Source organism: Amblyomma mixtum, chromosome 1, assembly GCF_055824585.1.
Source record: "Amblyomma mixtum isolate Tamu chromosome 1, ASM5582458v1, whole genome shotgun sequence".
Taxonomy (NCBI): domain Eukaryota; kingdom Metazoa; phylum Arthropoda; class Arachnida; order Ixodida; family Ixodidae; genus Amblyomma; species Amblyomma mixtum.
In genome coordinates this window covers 300,565,073-300,590,062 of record NC_143012.1, presented here as the reverse complement: position 1 = coordinate 300,590,062, position 24,990 = coordinate 300,565,073, and the positions used below count along the sequence as shown (strand labels likewise).

At 49.2% G+C, this 24,990-nt stretch overlaps 1 protein-coding gene across 2 annotated transcripts in view; it reads right to left on the bottom strand.

The window, feature by feature from the left end:
* The window catches only part of Spt7 (SAGA chromatin modifying complex subunit Spt7), a 28,150-nt gene extending 14,234 nt beyond the window's left edge, over positions 1 to 13,916 (bottom strand). Inside the window, exons 1-4 of one of the 2 annotated variants that reach the window (XM_089566591.1) lie at positions 13,460 to 13,916; positions 13,212 to 13,338; positions 12,952 to 13,061; positions 9,184 to 9,329 (exon numbers count right to left, since the gene is read on the bottom strand). In XM_089566591.1, the coding sequence (XP_089422717.1) occupies positions 9,184 to 9,329; positions 12,952 to 13,061; positions 13,212 to 13,338; positions 13,460 to 13,623 (547 nt within the window). In that variant the 5' untranslated portion in view covers positions 13,624 to 13,916. The remainder of the gene's footprint in view (positions 1 to 9,183; positions 9,330 to 12,951; positions 13,062 to 13,211; positions 13,339 to 13,459) is intronic. The other variant, XM_089566593.1, reaches the window with a different exon arrangement.
* Between the last annotated feature and the right edge of the window lie 11,074 nt (positions 13,917 to 24,990).

The following is a 24,990-nucleotide window of genomic DNA, read 5'->3' as shown; positions in this document are numbered from 1 at the left end:
CTTTTGTTCGTGACGCGAGAAGCGACCGGACTAATCTCGGTTGTTCACAGCCATGAACAGCTGCATCTACTTGTTTCTAGATTACTCTAGATGATCTCGACCTGTTATTTCGAAGTTTCCTTGCCGGCTTTAAATTGAACGATGCCACGAGCAGCGGGCATTCGTAGATCGACGATTAATGAGCACGCTTGTTGCTTACGCCGCCACCGAGTGATTCAGTTCTTTTGCGGGCGCAAGTCAGCCCTAATAAAGAGCTTCGTTTGCAAGTATTTCTGGTGTCATCCTGACCGCTGGACTGCCATCACTACAACGTGACAATATTGATACATGCATTCGAAGAAGAGACAGAAGTAGCGCATGCGCTAGAAGAGGAAGAAGTTAGTTGGCTCTCTCGCGCGCGCTCGAACCACTCGGGGACCGCCGCAGGTTTTTCGTCTCTACGCGGGTGTTCTTTTTGGCGTTGCACGCTACAGTTTGGTGGAGGTGCGGGGTACACTTCCCGACCTGCAAACTCCGTACAGCGTCACTACGGACCTCACACCGGTTCACCAGCGACCCAGCCGCCGTCTCCGCGGAGAGTCGCCTGAATTTGGGCCCCTTCCCCCGCCAACAAGGACGACGCAGCCTCGACCGCCGAGTCCAACTGACATGGCCACTGACACCAGGACCCAGCCGCCGATCCAGCCTCTACCGTCGAGTCCAACTGCCGTGGCCGCTGACACCAGGCCCCTGGCGCCGATCCTTTGCCACCCACCGCGAACACCGCCATCTTTTCACGGTGACGTGTTCGAAGACGCTGAGGACTGGCTGGAGACGTTCGAGCGGGTCGCACGCTACAACGGCTGGTGCGACGAGCGCAAGCTGAATAACGTCTACTTTGCCCTGGAAGAGTCTGCTCGGACGTGGTTTGAAAACCACGAGGCTACACTTCCCACCTGGGAGACGTTTTGCCGGAGTCTCCTGGCTACGTTCCCCAACGCTGACCGCCGGGAGAAGGCCGAAGCTGCACTGCACTCCCGAAATCAGCGCACGAACGAAAGCGTGCGCATGTACACCGAAGACATGACCCGTCTTTTCAAGCGCGCCGACCCCAACATGACAGAGGAGAAGAAGCTGCGCCATCTCATGCGTGGGGTTAAGCAGGAGCTGTTCGCGGGCCTCGTGCGCAGCCCACCCCGCACGGTGGCGGAATTTCTAACCGAGGCGACCACGATGGAGACGACGCTGCAACAACGGGCCCGCCAGTACAACCGGGACATCAACTGCATGGTGCCCGAAGCCTTTTCGTCGTGTCTCGGCGGCAGTGCAGACACCTTGCGTGAACTAATTCGCTCCGTTGTCCGGGAGGAACTGCAACGGATCCATCTGCCTCAGGTTGCACCTGCGCCGCTGGCAGCGCTGTCCGAAGTTGTCAGGGACGAGGTGCGACAGGCTGCGCAGGCACCTCCTGTCCCCGAAGCGCCATCCCGGTTCGATGACCGACCCACGTACGCATCTGTTGTACGTCGCACGACAGGCTACGGTCCCATTACCCCAAAGCCTGGCGTGAGCAACATCGGCACATGTCACGCAAGCGTGCCTGGCTACGGTGAGACCCCGTCGACCTCCGTGAGTAACATCGCCACGTATTCTGCAACCGCATCTGCTACAGCCGGGCCACGCCCTCGCAAGTCGGATTTGTGGCGTACACCAGACCGCAGGCCTCTCTGCTACCACTGTGGGGAGCCTGGTCACCTCTACCGCGCCTGTCCGTACCGCCAAGTGGGCCTTCGCGGTTTCCATCCCGACGCACCCTGCCCTCAGAACGGCGAACGACCGCATGAGATTGCACAGCATCTCTGGGCACGCCAGAACCCTGCCTACTCTGGAAGGCGCGAGTCCTGTTCCCCTTCGCCTCTCCGTTATCGCTCTTCCAGCCCTGGCCGCCAGAGTAGCTCTGCTGGCCGTCGCTCGCCGAGTCCGCGTCGGGAAAACTAACACCAGCGACCTCTGGAGGCAAGGCCGCTGACGTCGGGACGTGTCAAGATCCTCCATCGCGGAACCCTCGAGCCGACGATACCCGGACAGAGAGAGGCAGCGACAGTATCAGATACGCTGCATCCGATTTGCGTGTAACAATTGATGGCACTGACATTACCGCGCTGCTCGATACCGGTGCTGATTACTCTGTTATGAGCCGTGCCTTCGCTGGAGAACTTAAGAAGGTTCTGACACCGTGGACGGGGACTCCCATTCGCACCGCTGGTAGCCACCTAATTTCCCCTGTGGGCAAGTGCACGGCTAGAGTTGGGATTAGTGGTTTTACGTACGTTGGTGAATTTGTCGTACTCCCCGAGTGTTCCAGAGACTTGATTCTGGGGATCGACTTCCTGCAGTCGAACGGCGCTGTGATTGACTTTCAGGAGGCACGTGTCACGTTCTCGACCAAACAGGCCGTGGCGCGCTTTGACTCCCGCGATCCCTGCAGCAACGCTCTGCGCATTGTCGAGAACGACGTCACGGTGCCGCCGCGGTGCAGTGTTCTGGTGCTCGTGTGGAACGACCTCTTTCATGACTACGAGGGCCTAGCGGACAGCCATAGTCCACTGCTGCTTAAGCGGGGACTTGCCGTTGCAAGAGGTCTCGTCCAACTACGTGACGGCCGCACCCACGTCCTCCTGACTAACTTTGCCAACGAATATCAGCACCTGGCCAAAGGCATGGCTATTGCCTTCCTCCACGACGTTGCTGAGGTTCCAGGTTTGTGCACCGTGGGAGGACCCTCTCCGGAGTATGCTGGCCCACATCACGTTCTTCAGTCAGTCAGAATAAATCCTGCCTTGCCGTCGGTTCAGAGGGATCTTCTGTCGGCCCTCTTGGCAGAATTTGCGGACTGTTTCGCTACGTGCTCGAAGGTCGGCCGAACTCCACTCGCCAAGCATCGTATCATCACTGACGAGACTACGCGACCCGTCTGCCAGCGCCCATATCGTGTTTCCCCGGTGGAGAGAGAAGCCATTCAGAATCAGGTTGCCGAGATGCTTGCAGACGATGTCATTCAGCCGTCCACCAGTCCGTGGGCATCGCCTGTGGTTCTTGTCAAAAAGAAGGACAATACTCTGCGTTTCTGCGTGGACTACAGGAAACTTAACAGCGTGACCAAAAAGGACGTTTACCCGCTGCCCAGGATAGATGACGCGCTCGACCGATTGCGTAACGCCAGATACTTCTCGTCATTGGATCTTAAAAGCGGGTACTGGCAAATCGAAGTGGACGAGAGAGACCGGGAGAAGACGGCTTTCGTGACGCCTGACGGCCTCTATGAGTTTAAAGTGCTCCCATTTGGTCTGTGCTCAGCGCCGGCAACTTTCCAACGCATGATGGACACTGTCCTCTCCGGCTTGAAATGGCAGTCCTGCCTGGTGTACCTGGACGATGTCGTTATATTTTCGCCCACCTTTGACCAACACTTGGAGCGGTTGCGCATTGTGCTACAAGCGCTCAAATCCGCGCAACTCACCATCAAAGCCGAGAAATGCCATTTTGGCTTTGAGGAACTTCGCTTTCTTGGTCACGTTGTCAGCGCACAAGGTGTTCGCCCGGATCCTGACAAGACTGCTGCCGTCTCAGGTTTTCCACGCCCAACTGACAAGAAGGCCGTTCGCCGGTTTTTAGGCCTGTGCTCCTATTATAGGCGCTTTATTCAAGATTTCTCGAAAATCGCAGAACCGCTGAACGCACTGACCCGTGACGACACGCCCTTCCTGTGGGGGACCGACCAAGAGGCTGCATTTGTCGAGCTTCGCAGCCGTCTGCAAAGCACTCCGATACTCGGCCACTTCGACGAGCATGCTGCCACGGACATCCACACTGACGCCAGCAATGTTGGCCTTGGTGCAGTACTGATCCAGTGGCAAGACGGTGCAGAACGGGTCATCAGTTATGCTAGTCGGACACTTACGCGCTCAGAGACCAATTATTCTACGACGGAGAAAGAATGTCTTGCAGTGATATGGGCCATCTGCAAGTTTATTTTATTTATTTCAGTATACTGCAAGCCAGAGTTGGCCCAAGCAGGAGGGGCATACAACTAAAAAAATTTCTAAAAGAGCATCAGCTACAACACCGCGAGTCAGTAAACAGGACACAAATCCAGAGTCATCAAACAAGATACTAGGAGCCATGCAATAAGTTCTTGAGCTCCTTCTCAAAATTTCTAGACTTACATAGACCCGAAGGAAGGCCATTCCACTCCGCGACAGTGTTCGGAAAAAAACTGTTCTTAAACCCACTAGTTCGTGCAAAAATTGGTGCTAATGACTGCTCATGTACATGACGTGTTCTCCTAGTGCTCGCCAGCTTCACGCAATCAGGAAGATCTGCCTTCAAATTTCCAGACATGTAATTATGAAGCAGTACTAGACGGGTAACTTTTCTTCTTATTGCCAAGAACTGTAAATTACTCTTTCGAATTAATGCAGTTGGAGAGTCTATCCTTCTATATTTCCCATAAATAAAACGAACTGCTTTTCGCTGAACACGCTCCAGTTGAGCAATGTCTTTCTTGTTATGCGGGTCCCACACTGCTGCCGCATATTCAAGTCGGGACCTAACACAAGCCTTGTATGCAGTGATTCTGGTACTCACGGGAGAGTTTCTGAGTTTCCTTTTAATAAACCATAACTTCTTTACTGCTGATGAGCAGATGTCAGCTATATGAGTGGACCAAGTAAGTTTGTTCGTGAGGGTTACTCCGAGGTACTTATAGCTTTCTACTTCTAAAATGGGATGATTGTGAAGTATATAACTGTGAATTCTGGGTGCTTTTTTTCTTGTGATTCTTAATAATACGGTTTTGTTTGGGTTAATATCCATGCCGAAGTTCCGACCGTACCTCTACGGACGACCCTTCCGTGTGGTAAGCGACCACCACTCCTTATGCTGGCTGGCGAGCCTCAAAGACCCCTCAGGACGCTTGGCTAGATGGAGCTTACGCTTGCAAGAATACGACTTAACAGTAGTTTACAAGTCTGGCCGCAAGCATCAGGATGCGGATTGTCTGTCGCGCGCGCCTATCCCAATCAATACCGAAGAAACCACCGATGATTTTCCTTTCCTGGGCTCTGTTAGTACCACCCAAATGGCGCAGCTTCAGAGGGCGGACACGGAGTTGGCGCCGCTCATCGATTACCTCGAAGGCAGTGAAGCTCCCATTCCGCGTGTTTTTCTTCGAGGGCTTCACACCTTCACTTTACGCTCTGGTGTTCTCTACAAGCGCAACTTTGCCAACAGCGAAGAAGTGTTCCTACTTGTCGTACCATCACAGCTGCGGTCTGAGATCTTGAGTGCCTGTCATGATGCACCATCCGCCGGCCACCTTGGAGTCAGCCGTACACTCGCGCGGATTAGACAAAAGTATTATTGGCCCAGGTTACTCCCATCGGTGCGGGCCTACGTCAAAACATGCCGTGAATGCCAACGTCGGAAGACTCCTCCATTGAAACCGGCCGGATTTCTTCACCCCGTCGATCCACCGAAGACCCCTTTCCATCAAGTGGGCATGGACCTCCTTGGCCCGTTTCCGAAGTCTTCGTCTGGAAAGCGTTGGATAGTCGTTGCGACTGACTACCTCACACGGTACGCTGAGACCACGTCTCTTGCCAAAGGCACTGCTGCTGAAGTGGCGCAGTTCTTCGTCCACAACATTGTCTTGCGTCATGGAGCACCCGCCGTTGTTGTTACTGATCGGGGAACTGCTTTCACGGCCCGTTTAACCCAGTCCGTGATGACTCTGACGCACACGAGCCACCGACGTGCTACGGCGTATCACCCGCAGACAAACGGGTTGGTAGAGCGACTCAACCGCACACTAGCCGACATGCTATCAAAGTACGTTGACGTCGAGCATCGAACTTGGGACGCCATTCTGCCGTACGTAACGTTTGCGTACAACACCGCCCTGCAGGAAACAACCCGACTGACCCCCTTTCAGCTTGTCTTCGGTCGCCAGGTGACCACTCCATTGGATGCTATGTTGCCCGTCGACCCTTACTACGACTCTGACGCTGACATCGACGTAGATACCTTCGTTCAGCTTGCTGAGGAAGCGCGTCAACTGGCCCGCCTGCGCATCCACCGTCAACAGGAGGCTGACGCCACTAAGTACAACTGTGGACGCCGTTTCGTCAGTTATGCTCCCGGCGACCTTGTGTGGATTTGGATACCTGTTCGTCGCCGCGGGCTCTCTGAAAAGCTGCTGCGCCGATACTTCGGCCCTTACGAAGTAGTGCGCCGCATCAGTGATGTGACTTATGCAGTTGCTCCGGCCCCGACAGCTTGTTCATCGCGCCGGTCGCACCGAACTGAAGTCGTACACGTTGTTCGCATGAAGCCTTACCACGACCGGCTACCTGACTGAACTGCGGTCCACTGCAGCTGTGTTCTACCCTTTCGCTGACTTTTCACTCCCAGCCGCATCGTGTCGATGCTGCAGAAGAGGGGGGCAGTGATACATGCATTCGAAGAAGAGACAGAAGTAGCGCATGCGCTAGAAGAGGAAGAAGTTAGTTGGCTCTCTCGCGCGCGCTCGAACCACTCGGGGACCGCCGCAGGTTTTTCGTCTCTGCGTGGGTGTTCTTTTTGGCGTTGCACGCTACAATATGTAGTACAATCTGACCATTTCCAAATTAAAGTGAGTATGGGAAACTTGGGTGCGAGGGGAAACCAAAAAGCACTTCAAGAAGCTTGAGAGTTTGACAGAATACAGTTTGAAAACTCTTGATTTAGAACTACAATATGTCCAGATCACTACAAACAGTGAATCATAATAATGGAACACTTTTTATATTCTTGGCACTTAAAGAGACACTCAGCAAAAGCTGAAGTTGGCCTATCTCAATAGATTACCGTGTTCTCATAACAAAGATGCTACTTCCACTGAAGACTGACCTTTTAGAAGCTAGAAAAGACCGAGAAAAAAAAAATACAGATATTGCCACTACCAGAGGCTTTCACAAGCAAACTGTGATGACATCAAGACCAATTTCTGTGCAAAGATCTGAGGCTTTCAAATGGAGATCATGGAGTATTTTCAGGTATTGATGATATGAGTTTTAAGTGAACGCCACAGTCAGTAATAAAGGCGTGTTTTGCTGCCTCCATCAGTGGCATTGTCCCAGAAAGAGATCAAATATCTAGTCACGTGCCGGATAACTGCCGTTACTGTACCCTTGCGCATGCCTACAGCTATTCTTCTATGTTTGTTTTCCTGTTCTGATCGCCAGGTGGTATAAAAACCCTACTGGTCTCGAATAAAACTTAGTTGACAGTCAGCGCTGTTGTGTCCCCTTCTTGTTCTGTGCCGTCTTTGCGCTGTAATAATGAATGTAGGTAACCAACTCGCCCAAAATGTTGTATTATGGAACTTTTAGCATAGTGCGTACCAATGCCACTGCCACTTACCACATACCGCAAGCCACCACTACGCATGTGCAGATTGCTGTGACGGCATCAAATGGCGCCATGTTCTCATCAAAAGCGCACACACCTGCCACATCAGGACCAATCAGCATGAGCGCAGTGGCGGGTTGTGCGACGCGGGAAGCAGTAGCGGTAGCAGTACGCACAATGCTAAAAGTATCTAATATCAGTCTAGCTACAAAGGCCCAAACCATCTATTTTTACTAAGAATATAAATTGCATGGAACTGTCCTCAGTGTCCCTATGCCATAGGCATACCAAAAGCCTGAAAGTCTGCATGTAATGATTCTCCTGCAGATTTTTTGCATGCTGAGTAGCTGCTTTCCATCCTGTCTGTTCTTCCGAATAAGGTCCACCCAGAAGATGGAACAGCTTCAAGCATGAGTTTTCCGGTCAGTGTAGAAAGTTGTACCTTGCAACTATGTGTCATCTACCCTCAGCGCTGTCCCTATAAGACATCAGTATATATTGGCAATAAAATGCCTTTCTTTCAGTGCTAAAGCCCTCAAGTGCAATGTTTGGAGCCTACAAATCCAATTAAAATTTCTTTCATCAACAGCAGTGGAGGAGGCTTGAACAAAACGTGAGAGGACTTGACTGGGTTGAATTTGAGCTGCCTGTCATAAGGCACATAGCGCTGACATACTTCTTTGACGAACTTCTGGTTAGTTGCATTAAGGAATTCTAACATATACAATAAAATCTCGTTAATTCTGCCCCCTTAATCCTGAAAATTGGATAATTTGGACACTGTCTGGTCCCGTAGAACGTATACAGTCCTATATGATGTGAAACTCTCATTAATTTGGAGAAATTTGGTCATGCTTCAGTTAGTTCTGACAGGCAGCGAAGCTCACATGTGTACAGGGCACTGGAGCTGGGGTGAAGATTACAATGAGTGAGTGACTCAGATGCCTGGCAACTGTAGCACAAGTAGCGCTGGCGTCCAAACGAAATGTAATACTTATCACTGTGATTATCATTTGCAAGGGGGCAACAAGATGCTTTTTGCTTTGAGCTGCACTTGGCCATCTTGTTTGTTTTTGCCCCATGCACATTGCAAACCATAGTGACCTTCATGCTATCACTGGCACTGTAACATCGTCTTACACTGCGTTGTGTGCATGAACACAGGGTGTTTTGTTTTGGGGCACGGTGTGTGTGTGTGTATGGTGGGAAGGCTGTTGATGCCCTGAGTGTCCTTGAGGACAAATGCATTGGTTCATCTCACAGCTTGTGCATACTGCATCTTTCGACAGAACTCCAACAGACAAATTACTTGCATGAACAAATCAACAATTGAACACTTCTTTTTTGAGAAATAAAGGTATGAGAAATAAAGATCTGGAACACTTTGCTATGGTTCTTTCTTTCGGTTCCTCCTGATAATTCGACATTCGGTTTATTTAGAGATTTTTTTCTCATCTCATGAAATCCAAATTAATAATGTTTTCATGTATAAAATAAGGTCACTGAAGCAAATGTAACAGCAACGGCTGAGTAGGTGCTATCCACACTCAAAGAGAATGAGCGAACATAAAGTTTAGCTCACAGAGAGCTAGGCTTGTCAAGGTTTTCTAGCATGGCATCCAACTCTCTGGTATGGCCAGGAAGTGAGGTTTTTTGGCAATCAGAGGAAATCCTTCATGTAGCTGCCTTGTATAAACAACAGAAACTGCTTTTTAATTACAAGAAAAGAATAATGATCAAAAACACGAGGCTTACTGTCAAAGCCAGCATGTGCACACATAGCCGTGACAGCCCTTCGAAGAACAACTCGGGTAGCATGGGCTCCCAGTTGTGGGGGCGGCTTCCAAGAACTTTTTCTGCGCAGGTGTTGGGCAGGGAGAAACCAAGAAGAAAAAAAGAGGCTACTGAAGATATGTGACTGTTTTTTGCTTTGTTTTTTCATGACAAATCGGCATCCAAACTGAACCCTTGCATAAGAATAATTTTTTTCCAAAGTGTATATCAAAGACTGGTACTAGTGACTGCTTATGTTTGTTTTTATTGGCATATTCCATATTTGCAGTCTGTCTATATATACACCTTTGACCTCAACAAGCATCCACTTCTTGTGGCATGCTTCTCTGTCACACTCCCATGGTTACAAAAAGTTAAAAATGCTTTAAAAGCTGCAATGAAAAAATACAATTTGCATTACGCCGTAATCTTGTGTAATATACACCGGAGAAAATATGAGAAAAGAAAAGAGGACTTATATTTCTGACAGCAAGCTGGAATAATTCTTGTTTTTTTTTTTCTATTAAAGGTGCACTAAAGAGGATTCTGAGCTTGTCTTTTTACCGTGTGAACTTGATCTGCATGCTCCGGGCATTCTTAAAAACACCGAATTATTTTCCTGTGCAGCCGATTTCCCTATTAAATTGAATTAAACGTCGTGGCTCCCACACCTTTTCTTTTTTTTGAAGTCACCCCCGAAAAGAGGAGGAGTAAGTCAACGCATGGAGTGCCTTTCAGCAAGCTGCGTGGCAGCTTGCCGCTCTGCTATCGGTGGAGTGACACGTAGCGATCGGCGAAAGTAAAGAGTCCACACGTGTATTTGTATTTCCGTGGGCTTAAAGGGACACTGAGGAGAAATTGAAGTTGGCTTGTATCGGTAGAGTACCAGCTCCTGATTACAAAAACGCCACTCATACTGACAACAAAGCTCTTGTAACGTAGAAAAGAGCAAGAACCAAAATACAGGTATCGCTGCCACAGGCCAAACTCGCAAGTACAAGCGTGATGACGTCATAGGACAAAGCAGTGTTGCTGGAACCAATGGTTCTAGCAACTCTAGGACTCGAGAAGCAACAAATCACTGAGGCGCAGCCAATGCATGCGCAAATCTCCTTGACGTCGCCAGATGGCGCCACGTGCCCGGCAAATACCCGCGCGCCTGCAGCATCGGGACCAATCAGCGCCCGCTCACCGGCGTTAGGGGGGCTCCCGGTATTCCGCTAGCGGTAACAAGGTACACAGTATGCTAAAGGTGTCTATTTTGCAAGAACTTCGTTGACGACTTCGAGAACGAGATCTATCGTGACGCTGACAAAACGCCAGTGCAAACGTAAGTGAAGTGACTGTAGCGACGGCCGCAATAGCCGATAGATGCCTTCAACGTGCGGCCGGCGGTAGCTTTCTTTTCGGCTGCTGCTAGGCTGCACTGCTGGCCGCCAGAAATCACGGAGTCTGCGTTACGTCATGTTCACGTCATGTTTCACGTCACTTAGTCCTGTGTCGTCATAGGAGAATCCCAAGTTTGAATCAGAGCGGCGGGAAAAACTTTTTCAACTTCGAATCCAAATTTCTTAGAAATAAATGCATCTTTCGCTGCTGGCCAAGTGGCAACAAAGCCATGACATGCCGAACTATCGGATTTTGCTATAAAAAAAATATTAATAGTGCTCTCCTCACTGTCCCTTTAATTTGCAGCTGTGTAGCCTGCGACTGAAACTATTTATTCATGGAAACCTAAAAAACAAAATAAAAGCAAGAAAACACGCCACCACCCGACTGGCAGAAAAGAGCTCTACGCGTTGGCTGACTCCTCATCATTTTCAAAGGTGAGTTCAGAAAAGAAGGCGGGAGCCGGGACATTTAATTCGATTTCGGAAAATTGGCCGCACAGGACAATAATTCAGAGTTTCTAAGAATGCTCGGAGAGTGCAGATCAAGTTCCGACAGTAAAAAGACGATCTCAGATTCTTCTTCAGTGCACCATTAAGGTCCTGTCAGTACTGCACTGGTCTCACTTCTCACAGATTACATCCCAAAATCTAAAAGCGAAATTTGGCTCAAGCACTCAGTGTACAACAACATCAAGGTGCTATTGTGAAAGTATCGAGTGCTATCCTTTGATTCTTGCCAAGGTGCCCTAACGAACACCTCGAAATCACTTAAAAACTAATCAGAGCATTTTATTTTAACTGCACCACCTGCATCATCATTGCTACACCACATTCCTTGCTTTCTAAACTTTGTCTTTTTCATAAAGCTTTCTTTCATAACCAAATCCTTTGATAAGGATTTACTCAAAGCCACAGTATTCATCCTCATGTGCTCATACCACAAACAGAATAATTTTCTGCAGCATCAATTTCACCACAGACTAGAAAAGACAGCATAGCTACTTTCTTTAATCTGCTACTGCCACTGAAGGCACATTATTTAAGAACAACCAGAACAAACCACTGCTTTCAAACAGGTGCAGTTCATTATTCATCCTCATGTGCTCATCCCTCAAACAGAATAGTTTTCTTCGGCCTCGATTAGTTTTAATACTCTTTTTCATCAAGGCTAGCAAAGACACCATAGCTACTTTCTTTAATCTACTAGTACTGCCACTGAAGGCACATTATTCAAGAACAACCAAAACAAATAACTGAATTCAAACTGCTGCAGTTCATTTTCTATATGATATTCCAGCACATTGCACAAACCCCTGGAAAAGCGTACTCCCGGTATTGGCTGCCCTGCCTAGCTGTTGGTACTTGAAATCCTGCAACCATGTAGCAATACACGTAAACCAGTCTGTGGTCTTCTGTAGTCTCTTGGATAACAAGTGAGTGAAATGACATGCGTGACACACACGACGCTATAGCTGTAGACAAGGTTACCACTTCATGAAGCTCAGTTTTGATACCAGCACCTGATTTCGTTATTTCAGCACGGACACTTTTGTGGTGGGTTGGTCTTATCGGCACATTATGAATGACAGACGACTAATACATTAAGGATGCATCTGATGGCTGCATCATGAATGCTGGGCTTGGAAGCATCACTACAGTCAGCAGCATATGGTGCAGTGGCCCGGTGCATTTTCTCCCCTCTCATACCCTACCTCCTATGTCCTCACGGGATGGTTCTCCATACTTCTGCCCTTCCCTGCACTGTACATGCACCTCCTTTCGACACTGTAGCCAGTGTAGACCACACCCCTGCACCCCTTAGTGACTGGCGCCTAAGGCTAGGCCCCTGAAACATTTAACTTTCTAGCTCTACCACTGGGTTCACAATGCTGATAGCCAGTATAAAAACATCCACAGTGTTTCTTGAGCTAGTTAAGCTAGTATCACTGAATGCAGTAACAAAAAAATCGATTCTGATTGAGTTTAATTGCACCTAAGCGACTCAGGCTATCATGAACAAAACAAATGGTAAGATGCATCTGTTTTTTGGAACAGAACGAGAGCAGCGGAATTCTTACGCTAATTTGGAATGCACGATGACATTAGGTAGAGCCATAATGTGCTGCATACAACACATGTGATTTGTAAGCCTTCTTAGTTAACAAACAGGTAAGCCGGCTGGAGCCCTCCCAAAGTGTGAGCTAGTCCAGTGCCTATGACACGGTTTCCTCTCGATCACATCATATACCCATCTTAGTACTTCATCCCTAACGGTAGAAAAAAGAAGTCTTAGGGATATGCCACAATAAGCATTGCACGTAGTAATGACCACATATATTACAAAGTGAGGAGCGTATACCTTTCCATCTTCGTTTCCAAGTAGCTGTTGTTACTCGGACTTGCTGTTGTCAGGCCAGGGATGCATGGTCCCTCTGGTATAGGCGGCAAGTACTCAGCTTCTAGCGGCTTCTGCGGTTTGAATAAAAAGAAGTATATCAGTATTCTTAAAACAAAGATGATTCGTCCACAAAATTAAGGCATGCAACTCGATATGCATCACTACAAGATCACGTTTCACGGACTTGAAATGCACACCAAGGTACATGAAAGTAACCATACAATGTCTCTGTCTTGCTGCTGGAGGTTGGTTATACACGATTGGACCTTCTTCGCGTGCTGGATCAGTGCAATGGTGTGCGCGGTGATAGGGTCAACGACACCATACTCCGGCGCCTGTCGGTCGCATCTGGTCAAGTAAAAGAAAACAGAAACAAAATGATAGTGGGCAAAATTACACGGCAGAAAAATGGATTAGTGCACAACGTATGTAAAGAATAATAATGAGCAGTAATTTGTGTACCACTTACTGGTTACGCAAATTATGCTGTCCTGGCTGATACAATGCGGCGCCTTGGATTGGGACCGGACGCGGTTTCGTTATTTGCTCTCGTTCAATCGCAGCAATACCAGATTCGGTTTCCGTGATCAGGGGCGGTAGTTCACCCCAACGCTTGTGCTGAACACCGGCCATCGAGAGCCGAACGAGATCAAAGGGTCAGGTAATAGAAAAAGTGGCCGTTAGAAAACAGTGTCACCCATACGACTCTGCTGTCGACAAGTCTACCGTCTTTACAAAATGGTCAAGGTCTCCATCAACGAAACAACACGCTTGCACGCACGTAAAACAGAGAAAGCGTGCGAGAGCGTAGGAGCTGGTAGGAGCGTCAACACCAGACGACTACCCGCCCGCGCGGCCCGCGTCGCGTTTCCTGGCAACTCTGGCACCCTGCTCCAAAACATCACGTGACCAATTTAGTTTAGTATAGGTTGTAACACATACGACAGATGGCGCGAAATACGCGGGAAATTCGCGAGAAACAAGTTTCAGGTTAATTTATTCATAACGTAGTTAGACGTCTTCGAAGAAAAACGGCTTGGTTTAGGAACAGTAAGCTTCTCGACTGAGCAGGCTGTAACGGTAGCCTATTACAGCAGCGTGAAATACTATAACAGCCCGTGAGTTTGTCGATAGTCTGTGCAGTTCGTTTGGATTCCCGAATCGTGTACCGAACACTATGTGAACTCCTCAATCTAGACCTTTCCTGGCGTAACCGAACGCCCACTTTATATCATGTTACGTGGGAATGCCCTAGAATAATTAAGGTTGAGCACATACGGAATGAAACTCGGGAGCAGTGGGAGGCGCAGTTTTTTTTTTATTATTATTCGAAATGTTTGCCATTAGGCATAATGTAAAAGGGAAAGAAAGTTATAAGGAGGAGTGTAAACAAGCCTCGCTTAAAAAGTGGCAAAAGTTCACGCAGTTGTCCAGCTCAGACTTGGTTGCTCAGCTTAATCTGGTGAACCGGGCCCAGCTAGTTCGGGCCACATGCGTACTACTCAAGCATCAACCACTGTCAGAACAGAAGTTTACTCTCACTCTCCTTTCCTGTGCCGTGTCTGTGTGGGAACATCCAAGGCCCTACTACCGTGGCTTACGTCTCACTAGCCAAACAAAGCGTGGGACACCCTCTAGGGAGTGTGCGAAAATTCATCTGCTAATCTGCTAACCAGAAAACTGCTTGAAAACAAATGCACGTGGGCGTAACTAGCACGACTGCGATGTGGCGAGTCACGGCCGCCTCGATCACGCGCGCGCGGCGGGGCGATCCAGGTGGCCGTGGGCACGGAGACAGAGCCGTGGGCGAGTGTGCTTGAGAGCAACGTTGCTTGAGAGATGTCGCCACCTGTCGCTTGCGCCGGTCGCTGACAAGAACTGTACATGCGACCTGGTGTTTTGTTTTCAGCATTTGCTTTGTTCGCAACAGTTTCTCATACATACCTGTAGTCAGTTATAGCTTGAGAATACTGCAGAAGCCTCGCCTCCATCGTCGTTCATTAGCTTTCTGGTTGTCAAACAGATAAAAGAACGCCTACAACTGTTGCGCGGCAAATGTAGTCCCGCGTTTGGGGCAAGCCGAAGTTGTAGAAGTTAGAAAACGCTTTCGTCAGGATGAGTCGTTGGTAATTAACGCAACACGAAAAGTAAAAGCTCGGCGTGGAATAGCTGAATGATCAGCTCCTGGCAAAATGCGAACGCACCTTTTTCTTCCTCTATCTGAATAAAATTAGTTGTTTTCAAGGAAATGAAAGACCTTGCTATTCACAAACACAGTATCAGTAGAATAAACAGCAATCCCAAGTGCACGGCACACTTTCTAATTCTTCACGCTTCCCAGCTGCCACCGCATTGACGCATGTGGTCGAGGACATTGCAAGTTTTGAAGCGAAAAGCTTCACTAGGCTAGTCAACACCGGGTCTGGCGTGCGCCGTGATCAATTTTAGTCACAGCTGCGCATGCGCGAGTTCGCCACGTGACGTCACTGGAGAGGCGCAGGTGGTCGGCGGAGCCGCCGCCGAGCGCGGCTCCGCCGGTCGACCTTCGCCGTCGTTCGCGCGCTCTGCGCGTGTTTACCGAGTGTGCATCGGCGCGCGCTCGGCTTAATCGTATGACGCTACTTGCAGCCGCGTGTTTACCACAGTTACTACGCACGCGGAAGGAGGGCTATAAAACGCGCTTGCCTACACCGTTATCGTGGTGCTCCCAGTGCATTGTGCGCGAACTGCGACAGCCATGACGTCAAACAAAACATAACTGCAGCTTTTCGCTTGTATATCCAGGCTTAACCAGAGCTAAGCCACTGCCAATTTTTTCTCTTCCCGACATATCCTGTGCGGCCTCATTTTCACACCCAGGAAACTGACCGAGATGCCCTGAAGCAGGGGTTTTCTCACGAGCGACACACAAGAAGTCACTTTTTATTTCTGCTTTAGCGAGAACCTGAACGTGATCCAGTGATTACTCGCTTTTGTCGCGAGTGACTGGGTTAGTTCGAAAATGTTAGCACTGGTAGGGGAAGTATGCACTACTATTGCTAAACACGCAAAAAAGTTTTTTCTTACGCATATATGACTCCGCTTTTAGCGGACAAACCTGGAAAGTTTCTCTCCAGCATTGAACGGGCACTGGGTCGACGCTAAATAGGCAAGCGTTCTTTGTGAGAACACAGAACCACGGTAAGCATTCGACTAAAATTTGAGGTTTGGCTAGTTGGTTCATATTTGAAACATTAGAGGGCAGCGCAAAAAAGACGGCACAGAACACAGCAGAAACAAAGAAACACAGGACGGGCGCTGACTAACAATTGTTTTATTGTGAAGCCACCGCGCACATTATAAAGCCATAATAAACCACGTGACAGACAGGGAGCCAATGACGCACGAAGCATAAGGGGAAAAAATGCAGAAGTACGGTTCTTTCATTCACACTGCCAAAGGACGATGTCCAAGCAGAACGACAGCACCCTCGAAGGGCCCTGGAAATTTCGACCACCTGAGGTTTTTTCACGTGCACTGACATCGCACAGTACACGGGCCTCTAGGATTTCACCTCCATCGAAATTCGACCGCCGCGGCCCGGATCGAACTCGCGTCTTTCGGGTCAGCAGCCGAGTGCCATAACCAATAAGCCACCGCGGCGGCTCGAATGACAAGTGGTTATAGCTATCAGGTTAACCAATGTAATAGCAGACTTGCACTTGGGTGGTCGACATAGAAAAGTGCCCAATGTACTGTCAGCGTCAAATGAAATGCGAACAAAACACCTGAAACGCGAGCACAAAAAATCAAGCATATTACAGGCTGGAGGTGAAATACAGGCGTGGGCTATTAACATTTCAGAAGAGCGGTCTTTTCGGCTTCGATAGGAAAATCAACTGCTCATGTATTTTGCCTCCCTAGTATAATATCTGCGAGTTGTGCTGTTCGCGTTTCAATTGGCTTGTTCGCGTTTCAATTGACGCTGATAGTACATTGTGTGCAGGCGAGGTCTGCGAAGGCCACGAGGAGTCGTGGCAGTGATCAGCTGGTCGATGCGGTGGCAGAGCTGATCGATAGATGCAGACGCAACCGCCTGCTCCTGGTGAAGGCGGGTGAGGTTATGAGCCGGAGGGGCAGGGGTGCTGCTATAGCTGAAGCTGATAAGCTGTGGACAGGAGTTTCCGACCTGTGGGGAGAGGTCTATAGTCGAGGCAGCGACCGCGATCATCTGGACGCTCGGCGGAAGCCACTGGAGGAAGAGCTCACGTAGAGGAACGTCCCCCACCGTTGGGGCTCGTGCGCCGAGAAGCAGCACCATGAGACGGAGCAGTTGAATGGACCGAGTCTCCAAGCTCCTCAGCGGACCGAAGCTGTTGACTGCGCGTTCGTTCCGACGCTGCAGTGCATGCGATGAGCACCGCCTTGAGCTGGTCGCAGGGATCCGCCGGAGGTATCAACCGGAACCGAGCCAGGATGTCAGCTACCTCTTCAGCCGCAGTGGGAGGTAGTGAGGAGGCGATGTGTAAATGCCGCGCAGCTTGCGATGTGATCCGGGCCAGGTCGAAGTGTGCCTCGAGCTGTAGAAGCCAGAGCGCTGGTTTCTCTCCCAGTAGGCCGACAGGCGTACGACAACAGCTGGGAGGAGTTCCGGGACCTGAGGAGTCGGAGTCGGAACCGAGCTGCGTTCCGCGTGCTGCGTATAAAGAGCTAGTCTCGCTGGTGATCCATGGCTCTACCTAGTCTCAGCAAGGGCCACACGGATCACGCCCACAGGTCACCATGCATCTCAGGAGCGCAGGTGGAAACAAGACCTGTAACCCAGTCATCTGCTGAGCACCAGAACAGGATTCTGATCTCCTGAAGCCGTCCCGGAACGTGAGGCTTTCTGTTGTTGTTCCACTGGGGGATCGGCCAAGAATCGGGGATCGGGAGGCAGAGGTTGCTATTCACCTGCACATAATAAAGGCAAAAGAAAAGCACGCGGGAGAATAACACCGGTAGATTCTAACTCAAGTATAGGGCATGCACTGAAAACGGATAAGAGTTTGGATGAAAAAGAGAGAGAGGCTTTCTGCCATGAGGCTCGAGTAACTTCATCTTCCTCGCGCCGTCCGCCCTGAACAGGTGACGCTGCTACGAATGGATGCCGGCTGCGCACGCGCAGTGGCCCGCCTGGTGCCCACTACCGCCCAAGATGCATCTTGAAGATGGCCGCTCAAGCCATAAAAGTAAACAAAGCAACGACAGAGAGAGGCTCCTGGATGGCACCCGTTCCCCGGACAGTGAATGTGAGTCGCGGCGCCCTACGCATTTTCAGGGTGGTCAATTTTGGCCTCATCGAGCCGCAGTGTCGCATGGTTCTGAGAACGCTTCCTGGAGGAAGACTACGGGCGGACCGACCGCTGCGAGCATGTGCGAGCGTTCGCGCTGAGCTCGAAGACCGTTATTGAGCTGTTTCCTTTGGGCCAGCGGAGCTCAGACGCCATACTCGTACCGTGGCCATGTATTTTGAGTCATGACCAGGGTTGCCAGGTTCGGGTACTTTGCGCCAAATTGGCAACTTTTGGGACCGCTTTGCGACAAAAATTTGAACTTGGCTACTTGGCTACTTTTTGGCTACTTTTGAAATCAAAGTTAGGACAGAATAAGGGCGACACTACTGTGCCGGCAGCCGGCAAAATAGACCTCAGAGATCTTTGTTGGCAGTTTGACTCCATTGACTGATTCCGGTCACATCAAGGCACGCAGCCAATGAAAAGCCACTGTCAGAAGTTCAGAATGCTACCTAAAGGCTACACACTCACTGGGGAAACAAATGTTTTTTGTTCAGTTTTCTTTTTTCATTTATAAAATTAAAAAAAAAAATGCTCGAGCAGTGGGAAGGCTGTGCACGTCACGTGACTACAGTGAGCCATTCACACAAAATTTGCCAACAACCTAACTCGACAGCTATTCTTCTGACTGCAGGCAGCCACTCTTACAGATAATGGACCTCTGTATTTTTTTCGTCAATGGTTAGAGTAAATTTTTGCTTGAGTAGGTCAGAATGACATATATGAACCCCATTATTTTGCGGTGCCTGAACTTTTGCCGAAAATTTACCTGTACTCATGTCATATATTTAAAATACTGCTCGCTCCGGTGCTCACTCAATGTTCGCCGAACTTGTTCTCCCTGGCGAGGCTACGAATACCCACCTCCGCTATGTAATGCTTCTATGTAGGTTTCCTTAGAACCAGCAATAAGACATGTCTCATTTTCATTCATTCAATGCGCCTCAGCTAAATAAGGGAATGGCTTGTTACTTAGCTGATATACTTTGTTTCCTCACTTGACTACTGGCTGAAATCGCGTTGATCGGCCGCACATGCCAGCCCATGTGCTGTCATGTGCTGTATTTCTCGGCTGTATTTCTCAGCATCACTTGCGTGATGCTGAGAAATACAGCCGTGGTTGGAGTTTCTCAGGCAACGTGGTTTATTTTTAGCTTATTAGTGGGAAACTGGCACCCTTGAAGGCCAAGAAGTTCTGAAATGTTTGGTTTATGGTTTATTGGGATTCAAGGCACCAAAGCAACTCAGGCTATGGAGGGACGCCGTGGTGTAGGGCTCCAGAAGTTTCGACTATCTGAGGTTCTTTAAAGTGCACCGGCATCGCACAGTACAGGGGCCTGTACAGTTACGCATACATCAAAATTTGACCGCCGCGGCCGAGATCGAACCCGCATCTTTCGGGTCAGCAGCCACAAAGTGAAGACGAAAGCTTCAGGACGGTTATCTTCAGGAACGGACGGAGAGCTTCAGGGGAACCGTAATAAGTGTCCCAGTACACTGCTTAAAAGCAACCGATGTGACCTGAAAAAAATTGACCAAGGCTGTGCTTTCTATGCCTTGAATGTATATGAACGGCACAAAGCGACCAGTCTTTTCTTTGAAATTGAAAGCGAAGTTTTATATATATATATATATATATATATATATATATATATATATATATATATATATATATATATATATATATATATATATATGAGAGGAGCCAACAGCCACAGAAACCAAGGGACACGAGAGATTTTTTATTTAATTTTATTTAATATGTGCTGTTGTTCGATTAAGAATATTACTGAATATGTTACCGCTTAAAGCTAATTGATTAGAAAAGCAGAAGAAAAAACAACCACATGCCGCCGGTGGGATCCGAACCCACGACCTCCGAATTACGCGTCCGGTGCTCTACCGCTGAGCTACGGCGACGGCTGTCAATATATATATATATATATATATATATATATATATATATATATATATATATATATATATATATATATATTGTAACGTGGCCCTGAGGAACAAAGAAGATGTGCGCAAGCTGGAAGAAAAAGAGGAAGTCCAGTATCCTGCCGCTGGCGCATCAGGCTCTGGTCGACCTGTCTTGTAAATAGCATTTGTAAATAGAACCTGTAACAGTGTGGTGCAGGTGCTGGGTCGATCACCACGGACCCCTCTCGAAACCGCTGCAGCCGAAGAATCGCCGGATTGCCACCGTTGCCCGTGCAAATGCCCAAGGAAGCCGAAGCACGTCCGACCGGCGCAGCAACGCCCGCTTGGCAGCACTACCGTGAGCCGCGGACGTTTTCCGGGAAGGCTGGCGAAGACGGGGATGATTGGCTCACCAATTACAAGCGGGTGAGCAAATACAACGGCTGGGATGTGACTCTTCAGCTGGCCAATGTCGTTTTCTTTCTCGATGGCACCGCGCTAACTTGGTTCGAAAATCATGAGGCGTCGATAACGAGTTGGGACCGCTTCATAGAAGAGCTCCGCAGCTGCTTCGGAGATACCGTTGCCAAACGAAAATGTGCTGAGCAGTCTTTGCTTCAGAGAGCGCAAGTGTCTGGAGAGACCTGCACGACTTACATAGAAGAGGTCTTGAAGCTGTGCAAAGTCGTTAATCCCAGTATGCCCGACGAAGGTCGCGTTGGCAATCTCCTTAAGGGCATCGCAGATGACGTCTACAGCTTTCTTATCAGTAAAGAAAATTTAGACTCGCCCACGGATATCATCAAGCACTGCCGCACCTTTGAAGCTCTAAAGCTGCGTCGAATTACTCCCAAGTTCGGCCGCCTGCCTAACGTCACGGCTGGGCACTTAGGTTTGCCAGGACCCTTAACCGCATCAAAGAACGTTTTTACTGGCCAAAAATGCGTCACATGGTTCAGCGCTACGTGCCACCTGCGTGCAGTGTCAGCGGTTGCCTGCATCCTGTGCCACCTCCAAGCACACCATATGAACAAGTTGGTCTCGATCTGCTCGGCCCGTTTCCCCGCTCGTCCAACGGTAACCGCTGGGTCATCGTGCGCGTTGATCACCTCACCCGTTACTGTGAAACCGCCGCCCTATCTTGCGCCACGGCTGCTGAAGTCTCGCTCTTTCTTCTTCATGCTGTCATCCTCCGGCACGGACCTCCTCGAGTTATTATCAGTGACCGCGGTCGCCAGTTTACGGCAGACGTTGTGGAAGAGCTTCTGCGTCTTTGTTCCTGCCATTTTCGCCACTCGACGCCGTACCACCCCCAGACGAATGGACTGGTTGAACGCACCAATCGGACACTTACGAACATGCTTCCCATGTATGTCGATTCCCGCCATAAGAACTGGGACGACGTCCTTCCCTTCATTACATACGCCTATAACACGTTGAGGCATGAAATAACTGGTTACAGCCCATTCTTCCTTCTTTATGCCCGTCCGCCTCGAAGCTCCCTCGACAGCATCTTACCTTTCTCTCTCGACACCGCGCCTTTTATTTCCAACACTGTATGTCGCGCTGAAGAAGCCCGTCGGATTGCCCAGATACGCACCTTGGCACCGCAGGATCGCTCTAAGCAGCGTTATGACCACCGGCGCAAGGATGTCTGCTACCTGCCCGGTGACGTTGTATGGTTGTGGACGCCTCTACGCAAGCGTGGTTTATCACAAAAGCTGCTGTCCCACTACACAGTCCCGTTCATCGTTATTGCTCGCCTCAATGACCTCAACTATATCTCTCCCCAATCAATGCGCCGCTCAAGGAAAACCGAAGTCGTGCATGTCGCACGGCTAAAGCCCTGCCACTCTTGGGACCCAGATTGATTGACTGGCCCAGAGGGCTTCGTCTGCGAACGGGGAAATGTCACGTGTTACGCATGGGCCCTGAGGAACAAAGATGATGTGCGGAAGCTGGAAGAAAAAGAGGAAGTCCAGTATCCTGCCGGACACACACACACACACACACACACACACACACACACACACACACACACACACACACACACACACACACACACACACACACACACACACACACACACACACACACACACACACACGCACGCACGCGCACGCACACACACACACACACACACATACACACACACACACACACACACACACACACACACACACACACACACACACACACACACACACACACACACACACACAGGGCGTTTCTTTACCGTTTACAGATTTTTAAAAAGGAGGCGGTGATAGTATCGTGAATGCCACCTAAGGAAATAGCGGTAAAAGTTAATTAATTAGCCAAATTTCGTTAATTATCTTTGAACTCCTCACTTTACGAGTCGGCATATTGCAATCGCAATATTGAAGACTGTAAAGATTCAAAGCTAATAGAATTTGCAGCGTTTCCGTAAGTGCAACAGATAATGAGATATTCGCGATTGAATTTTCAGCCTTTTCAGATCCGATTCAGGGACTGAACACTCAGAGTGCGCCGGAAATCCCGCCCATAAGACTACGTAAGAGACTGACGAAATGACGACGACATCCGACGGCACCAAGGCTCTCCGACTGCGGCAGGCAGGCGCTCGAGAGGAGCACTTAGTCACTGCTTCCGTGATCAGCACGCGCTCTTTTTTCGTCATTGGCATTGGACTCGGAGGCACGTTTCCTGCCATCAGCGGCTTCGAAAAAGCAGCACGGTGATAACGCGCCAGATTTCCCTTTCCGCTCTGGCTCGGACAAGAAAGGACCGATTGATTATCGGCTTGCGATTTATTATTTTTCACTGGAATCTCCGCTGGTCCGCTGCCGGCTGTCGATTCTGTTAACATAACGAACAAAGCTGCTGCAGTACTATACATATGAACTCTCAATGCGCGTTGGAATGGCAGGGCAGGTGCAACCGCGATACTCGCTGACCGTGAAGGTGCAGATGGTTGTCGCCTGTGTAAAAACGAATGGCAACGCTCGCCTCGCCTCAAGATTGTACACCTCCGAGAAACCTGGCCGCCCGGTTCCGTCACATACGGTGTTTGCTCAAATGACCACACTGTTGCGGACCACAGGATCTGTGCTTCATTCAAGGAAGGCAAAGGGAGTTAACCTGAGTGAAGAATTCGAGATAAATATTCTCGCACGTTCGTGCACACTCCGAAGCCAGCATCCGTCAAATCGCCGAGGTCGTTGGGTCCTGAAGAGTGCTTCATTCTGAAGAGTGCTCAAGAAGCATAGTTTTTATCCTTACCACATATCGCTGCATCAAGATCTCAGTGAAGACTACTACAAAAAGCGGTATGAATTCAGCAACTGGGCAGTCATCATATGTGACGAAGACTCATACTTTTTAGGAAAGTTCTGTGGACGGACGAAGCCCACTTTTGCCGTAATGGGGAAGTCAGTGTAGACGACGCCCACTACTGGTCTGATCAGAACCCGCACTGCCCAGCAAACCAAAAACTTTTGCTTTTGGTTTGGTTTGCTTTTGGTTTTTGGTTTGCTGGGTGGCTCCGAAAACACCCCCCACCAAGTCCAGTGGTCAGTGAATGTCTGGTGTGGCAGTTACTCCAATCGAGTAGTAGGGCCGTACCTTCTGGAAGAAAATATGACAGCAAAATCATACACAGCGAGGATTCTAAGTGGTGCTGTCAGCGATTTCGTGTCAGAGATCCCGTTAAGTCCATCGCTCGTGGTTTCAGGTCGACGGGGCGGCGCACTTCTCGTCGCGTGCAAAGGATTGGCTCGAGAGCAACTTCCCCGGTCAGTGAACAGGGCGCGGTGGAATCATGCTCTGGCCACCTAGGTCACCTGACCGAACTCCATCAGACTTCTTTCTTTAGGGTTAAGTCAAAAACAATGTCTACGCAACTGAAAGACGTGGGAGACCTCAAACAAAGAAACGTCAAGACATGTGCGAATATACCCCGCACGTTGTGAAACGAGCGCTGCAGTCCATGAAGCAGATATACATAGCATGCGCGGCGGTTGAAGGCAAGTATTTTGAGCATTACTGATGCATAAAACCTAGCCACGGAGATACGACGGGGCAACAGTCATCAGTTCACGTCTTTTGAAATTACTTTGGATGAAAAAGATGAAAAATAATAAATCGCAAGCCGATAATCAATCGGTCCTTTCTTGTCCGAGCCAGAGCGGAAAGGGAAATCTTCCGCAAGATCAATCATCCCACCCTTACTATTCAAAATCGCCATGATCTCACTGGCAGAAAAACTAGGCAACATCAAGGACGTAGTTCACACCACATACGCGGACGATATCACGGTGTGGACCACTAAAGGGTCCACCGGAGGGAAAGAACAAAATTTGCAGGAGGCGGCAGAATGCATCGTGGATTTCGCAGGAAACAGTGGTATGGAATGCTCACTGGAGAAGTCGGAGTTTATCGGAATACACTCAAGAAGATTTAAACCTGAAAAGATAACGCTAATATTGAACGGACAACCAATAAGGGAAACGCACAAACTCAGGGTCCTAGGAATGTGGCTCCAAAACTACGGAAAAAGAGACCACATGTTTAAAACAGCAACCAAAACAACGGACCAAATATGCGGAATGATCGGCAGGATAACGAATAAAAGAAACGGGCTAAAGAAGGCCGACGCAATCAGGATAGTTACTGCCTTGGTGATACCACGATTGACGTACAGCTTGCCGTACCACAAACTAGACCGAGAGGAAATCAATCAAATTTACGACCAAATTAGGAAAGCATACAAGATCGC